This window comes from Euprymna scolopes, chromosome 9 (genome assembly GCF_053919585.1).
Source record: "Euprymna scolopes isolate OS-2025 chromosome 9, ASM5391958v1, whole genome shotgun sequence".
In the NCBI taxonomy this organism is placed as follows: Eukaryota; Metazoa; Mollusca; class Cephalopoda; order Sepiida; family Sepiolidae; genus Euprymna; species Euprymna scolopes.
Window position 1 is genome coordinate 96,906,163 of NC_136490.1, and position 7,539 is coordinate 96,913,701.

The 7,539-nt window shown below is 39.0% G+C and overlaps 1 protein-coding gene across 1 annotated transcript; it reads right to left on the reverse strand.

Moving 5' to 3' along the window:
- Window positions 1-2,419: 2,419 nt before the first annotated feature.
- Window positions 2,420-6,964, reverse strand: LOC145284636 (uncharacterized). The gene has a single exon (XM_080133541.1). It carries the CDS (start codon window positions 6,962-6,964, stop codon window positions 2,420-2,422), a length of 4,545 nt encoding a protein of 1,514 aa, XP_079989667.1.
- Between the last annotated feature and the right edge of the window lie 575 nt (window positions 6,965-7,539).

Genomic DNA, 7,539 nt, shown 5'->3' on the forward strand with positions numbered 1-7,539 from the left:
AAAAGTATCGAAATGAAAAAGAAAAAGAAAACCGTTGAAATAACTGGAAACTTGTAGTGTTGACAGCGTTCCTTCCTAGCAATCATGTTCGAAAAAGTTCACATGAATTATTTTAGCCGTTTGTGGAAGAAGATTATGTTTTTTAATGTTTGTTTTTTTAATGTTGCAACGTCCAAGCGTTTAATTCAAACGGCAAAAATGAGACGCAATTGATTTCAATATGTATAATGGAATTGAAATGAAATTGTTAAACGGTAAAAATAATGTAATAAAAAGTTATGAATAATAATAATAATAATAATAATAATAATAATAATAATAATAATAATAATAATAATAAAATCAATGAAATTAATATTAGTTAATAATTAAATGAGAATACAAATAGTCACGGTCCTGAAGGAAACTTGTCTCAGTCCGAAAGGAATTTTCATACATAGACCGAGGATAATATCAGAGCAGATACTTAAATGTATGTGATTTTGGCTCGAAAGTAATTCTGTGTGTATTGATAATAATGACAACAGTTATAAAATAATGATAATAATAATAATAATAATAATAATAATAATAATAATAATAATAATAATGTTTAAACCATAGACCAATAGTAGTCTTTAAATTTGCATAAGGGTACAGATATATATATACGCATACATACCAATAACAGTCATATTCAACGACCATATGTATATAATATATGCACCCCCCAGACATATGAAGCATATATAAATAATCATATGCATAAACAGATATACATGCATGCACACACATACACGCATATATATCCATGCACATGTATATGCATACAATAACATGTACATGTCCAGGCATGCAGATGTGCACCCATTCGCGTACATACATGTATGCACACATACCCATATGCGCACATGTACATAATACCATATATACACATAAGCACATACACATAAATATATATATATACATATACATACATATAAAATATACAAATATACATACACATAAATATACATATACATACATATACAAACATATAAGCATAAAACAAAATACAAGAGCATGTAAGGCAGCAGAAAGATGTGCACATCAAAATAATTATGCATTACATGGACAGGAATGTACATACATACGCACACACACACACAAACATATATATATATATATATATATATATATATATATAAACAATATACAACCATATATATACAGATGTATGTATACACATCCCCATATAAACACACACACACACACACATATATATATATATATATATATATATATATATATATATATATATATATATGTGCGCATATGCACATACTTATATAGTCCAACACAAATATCAATTACTATTTAAAGACATGTATAAAATAAAGTGAGTGAATAAGTAGGTATATGATGTTAACGATGTAAACATAGATGTAAACATAGATGTAAACATACATATATATATATATATATATATATATATATATATATATATATATATTAATATATATATATATATATTAATATATATATATATATATATATATATATATATATATATATATATATATATATATATATACTAGCAGTATTACCCGACGTTGTTCGGGGGGGGTGATTTAATGCCATCTTAATGCTTATTGTCTGTACATTCAGTATTTTTTTTTTTGTAATCCTTAAATTATTTTAGTAAAGTTGGTTATATTGACGTCTTACTGATCAATGTAGCTTCCACATCTGATTTGTCCCCTTAGCAGCTATTCTTCCAGCTCAAAACCAAATACTATGGTAAGGTTTTGGGAGCCATGATTTCTTTAACTCTATGCGAAAGAAACCACAGGTTCAATATTGACCATCTATTCGTTTTAAGAATTTATGTCGTTGTAGCTGTATAGTTTTACAATTAGTCAACTATGGCAAAAAATTCCTTACCTTATGTTGCCGGGCATAGTACTTATGCTTGGTTGATGAGGTCTATGTTTTTTAGACCAATGTCTTTGAAACTTCTGAATCACATTTTCACTAATATGTGTGTAGACTGTTTTGCAATTTCTTCAGGATCAGTTGTTTGTTCAATGGACGTTCAAAAAACAGAAAAATAATTTACTGTTGTACTGCTAAAATGTTATTCCATAGCCAATACAATTGTTTAGGGTTGATCAGAATGAATCTAATTATGCAGAGTTGGCAACCAAATAAAGACGAAAGAATTATAAGGACCGCAAATGCTTCTGAATATATTTAAGGGCACTCTAGGTTTTGCCAAATTCATATTTTCACTCTATTTCTCTTTCCATAGAGGTTACTGTGTAAATACATGAAATTGTTTTCATTTTGTTACAAAAAAGAATCCAGGTTAGTGAATTCTTTACTGGGTGCTGGCAAAGCTTTAGAAGGAATAAACACGGTTAATAGAGAGGAGAAATTGAGGTGTAAAATTGTTGAAAAATTATAAAACCTCTTTGTAAACAACATTTTTAGCAAGTGTTTTAGGAGAAAACACAAAGAGTTTGGATTGTGAGCCCACACGTGAGGCAGCTACATAGAGCTGACCGTGAGAAAAACATTGCTCCTGTAAATGAATGCCTGCAACGTCAAAGGTTTGGCCCTGGGATTTGTTGATGGACATCGCGAAGCACAGTTTCACAGGGAACTGTGATCGCTTGAAGTAAATGCCCAGGTCTGGATTTGATGGATATAGGGGTATCCTCGAAATTAGCACTGTCTCTCCTTTTCCACAGCCAGTCAATATTTTGGCCTCGATAATATTAGGTGACAGGGATGTTACCACGAGGCGGGTTCCATTACATTGCTTTGGTGGTATGAGGTTACGAATGAGCATTATAGGAGCTCCAACCTTAAGTCGGAGTATGTGGGGTGGCAGGCCAGGTGGTTCTAGGGAGTTTAGCAACTCCACCGTGTAATCAGCCAGATCAGCAGTATCAGGTGTGCGGTCAATGGATTTATAGACACGTTCCTCTCCCGGGATGAGTTCCAAAAGTCTGTAGTTAATCGCATTGACGGAGGCGTTTTTTGGAGCCAGAATCGCTCTCGTGGCGAGCCAATCAAAGTCCCTGTAGTTTTTCTGAATGTTCTCGAAAACTGCCTGGTATAGGTGGGTTGGCGTTTCAACGATGGTTGATATGTGTTCAACATTTGTGTAATCTTCAGTGTCTGTGGGAGTACGTCCTTCACCAAGTTCCAGAAGTGCATTAGAGAAATTAGCAGCATCTGGGTTGCGGCTAAGGTGGACACGCATATTTGTTGTGAGTTTTAAATGGTGAACTTGATCCCACAGTATCGACGATTTCAGGCATGCTTGAACAGCATCAGCGCGTGTCCCTTTTGGGACAACAGGAAGTGTTTGTCGGAAATCTCCACACAGCAGAACTGTTAATCCACCCATGATGTTGTCACAGTTGCGTAAATCTTGAAGGGTCCTTTTCAATGCTTCCAACGCAACTTTGTGTGCCATCGTGCATTCATCCCATACGATGAGTTTGCATCTGCGTAACAAAACAGCTTTATCCGAATTCTTTTCGATGTTGCATGTTGGGAATTCAGTTTGTGTGTAGTTGATGGGCAATTTTAAAGCTGAATGTGCCGTTCTGCCATCAGGGAGTAAAGTTGCAGCAATTCCAGAGGTTGCAACAGCTATAGCGACAGCTCCACTCCGTCGCACATGGGCAAGTATTAATTTGGTGACAAAGGTTTTTCCTGTGCCACCAGGTGCGTCCAAGAAAAATATTCCTCCACGGTTCTGTTGAACATTTTCATTGATCATATGGTAGACGTTCAGTTGTTCAGGCAACAGTTTAGGCTCATTCTCAGCAATGTACGCATTAAGTTCTGTAGGTGAGTAGCATATTTCACGCAGTAAATTTAGGCTCAAACTATTCCCTTCATGGCAGATGGGGGCAGGTAGGCCATATGATGGTAAAGTGGAACCACCAATTTCCAAAAGGAGGTTTTCGAGGCAAATTAGCCCTTCATTGTAAATCACTTGGGAGTAGTCTTGCTCCACCGATGTATTCTCAAGTTGGGCTCTTCTGGAAATGTCTTCGGTCATGAAGTTACGAAATTTCATCCATAGATGTTTTGGATCGCTCAAGTCACACCATACTATCATAATTGCAAAGAGCGACCGTAGAGCATGGGGAGATTTGAATAGACTTCCTTCTGTCATGGCGGCATCCCACTGAGAATCGTTTTCAAGTAGTCCCAACTGGGAGCATGCATCACGGAAGGTTTCACACAGGACGCCATCGACAGTTTTTATGTCATCAAAACTTATAGGGCCACGGACTTCATGAAGGAGAAGACGAAGATGGAAGCACTCATGTTGACGTGGTGGCACTGTGTAAACTCGCCCGAGACAGGAATCATATTTAACCCCTGGGAAGCCATCGACAGGGTCTCCACACTTCCTGCGAGTCCACTGTTTGTTATTCCAAGTGTAGTAGGAAGGGATCTGTGGATACAAAAGCGTCTTTGCAAACTCATCATGGCCGCATAGTTTGAAGAAGGCAGTAAGCGTAGTTTCTGGTGGATGCTCCACCACCTGATTAGCAGTGCCGGCAGAAAAGTAAACTCTTTGCCCATTTTCAAGGTGAACAGCGAGTTGTATAACTGCAGGATATCTTTGGTGCAAGGGAAATGAGTAAAAATGCCATACACCTTCACCGCAACACAGGAAACGTCCAATGACATGAGCAGATGGCTCGTCTCGAGAACCGTCGCGCTGAACAGCAAACGCTGCAGCATCGCTTCCCTTGTTGATGTATTTGCAGATATATTTAATGGATTTCACTGAGTGACAGAACTCCACATTGATGTGCGATTGGAAAATTTTCGTCAGCAAGGGACAGTACGGTACTATCCATCGGTTATCAACAGTGCTCCGACCGACTATCATCGTATGGCCGCCATCACCTGGACTCCGTCGCCTGTAAAGTGGGTAACCATCACCTCCTGTTTGTGTAGCATTGACAAATCTCCGTGGGTAGCCGCAAGCGCACACCGATTTCTTTTTACAGCATGATTGAGCTTTCTGGCCAGGACCACAGGGTCCATGAACCATCGTTGCTTTGACAATTTCGTAAAGCTGTGGGTCTAATCCAGGATCGGGAATCTCGGCTGAGATAATTTTGTCAATATCAGTGGATTGAATCCGTTCACACAGCCAGATTAAGATATGGGCATGCGGAAGGCCTCTTTTTTGCCACTCTACAGTGAATATGTGGCACCTTACTCGGCCGTAGACTTCACCCTTGACTATAAGATCCATGAGTTTGCACAATTTTAGCCGGAAAACACGGGCAATGAGATCAGGTCGGTCGTAGTGTTCTTGACCCAGAAACAGTTCATCTCGTATTTCTTCCCATGATGGATTGCAGGTGAAGGTAATAAACAAATCCGGTCGGCCATAATAGCGGACGTACGTCATTGCGTCTTGTGTGTGGGCATGCATATAACGCGGGCCACCGATGTATGTGGACGGAAGAATTGTCAGTTTTCCAACAGTGTTAGGGTCAGTTTCATTTCTCATGCCATCGTGCAGATGTATGTATGAAGACGACCGAAGCTGTTTTTGGTGAACCCGAATATATAGGAGCCTTTCAGATTCCATTTTTGCTGCCATGTCGACTATGTATTGTTGCAGAAGAGGTCCACTCCGAAGGAGAGTGTTGAAATCGTCGTCGCGAACCATCAGTCTGTATGCGTAATATGCTCTGCATGTAATAGTTTTGGGATTGATGGTCGTTTGTCCCAAGTTTTGTTGACATGGTATGTGAAAATGGTATCCATCGTCACCGTAAGGAAATAGTAGGGGATATTGTAGTGCGTCGTATGATCGATGCATTTCATGTATTCGCTGTAGACGTCCACCCCTAGTATGAATAACTATGTCGCGTTTGTTGTTGTGCTCACCCTGGATGACTGCAGAAACCTCGTTGCAAGTGGGAGCATTGAAGCGACGCTCATGTTCTCCTGTAGGACGTTTGTCTGCGTTAATAACGATGGAAAAATTAGGCAGAGGAATATTCTGTAGTGCATACTTGAAACTTTGAATATATGGGTTCGTTTGGTGGAGCATGTCTTGAAGCTGCAAAACAATACTGAGTTGTCGTCGATCCGAACTGTCGTTTGTCTCGGCTGTAATAGCTAGTCGGTTTTCAGCTTGTTGGACGTAGTCACTTACGAAGTAGAGTTGTAAAAATGATGGTTGTACGGTCTCATCAGGTAAAAGGGACCCTATTAGATGGTAGACTTGGCCTTGCACCTTAAATGCGGGATTCCAGCCGCTTTCACGGACAATGTTTGCACCAAATGATGTCATTTGGAAGTAGCAGTTGAAAAGTCGAATGGATTTCCGAAAATATTTAGATTCATCAGTCATGCCCAAAAGTAGGTCTCGCAGTGGTTGAGGTAAAGTCTGTAGGGATGGTAGTTTAACTTTACCCGAAGAGCAGCATAGGCTTGGAGGTTCTGCCGGCCATTTTTTAGCTTTGCAGAATGAACATATGCAATTCATCGAACCAATGCTAAGATCCTGCCGGGTAGAGAAGTCATAGTTGGCGTCATAGTTCAATGCTTTGCGTAACCAAAACTCCGGTGAAGGGCATATGTTGCTGCGAGAGGCATGAAATCTCCGAGTAACAGCCTGAACTCGTATCCTTCGAGCTTCTGGTGGCTGAGATGACCGAATGGCGGCTCTGGATGTGTTATCTCGGGCAAGTCGTCTGACCCTCGCTTCAGTAGATTCAGCAGCTCGTGCTGAAGCTGTGGAGGCTGCGTTAGCTGCTCTCCGCCGAGCTGTCCTTTCTGTAGATTCGTTGGCCCTTGCAGAAGAGGTACTTGCAGCATTGGCTGCTCTACGGTTGGCCTGAAAAACTGCAGTTTGTGAAGAACGTAGTTGAGCCATGGCTGCAGCATGTCTAGATAAACGATAAGTCCGTTGAGTAAGTGTTTCAGAAGATCTGGTCTGAGACATGCGCTGTGCTTCGCGAGAACGTAATAATTCTACTTCATCGTAGTCTAGGCTTGCTCTGATGTTCCTAACAGTAGTCGCTGCTTTCGTGCGCCTTCCGAGCTGATTTTTTTTTGGGTGGCATTGTTGCGAAATTACTCTGCGGGTGTGTGTGGAATTGAAATGGAATGCTGCCGAAACAATTGTTGAAAGAGTCAATATTTAGGTAGTGTGTATTGTATAAAATAAAATAAAAATAAAGGCAATCAGTATGTGTAATTTCCCCAATACATCAATGTAGAAATATTGGGATTAAAATGTACAGTTGGAAAAACCTCTATATTTATATAAATAAAACAAAGTAAGATATACGTGAAATAAATGAATTTGAAGGTACAATAAATATGTATAAATATGTATAAATGTATGGTGTAAAATCAAATGAAAAAAATGGATGTCCAGGAAAAAGGCAATCAGTATTTGTAAAGTCCCCGTTACATCAACGTAGAAATATTGGGATTAAAATGTAAAGTTTTGAAAACCTCTACATTAGGTGTCAAAAATTGAAGATATAATAAATATGTATAAAAGTATGAGAA

Coding starts and splice junctions, on each gene's coding strand:
- LOC145284636 (XM_080133541.1), bottom strand. CDS start 6,964: ATGTCTCAGACCAGATCTTCTGAAACACTTACTCAACGGACTTATCGT.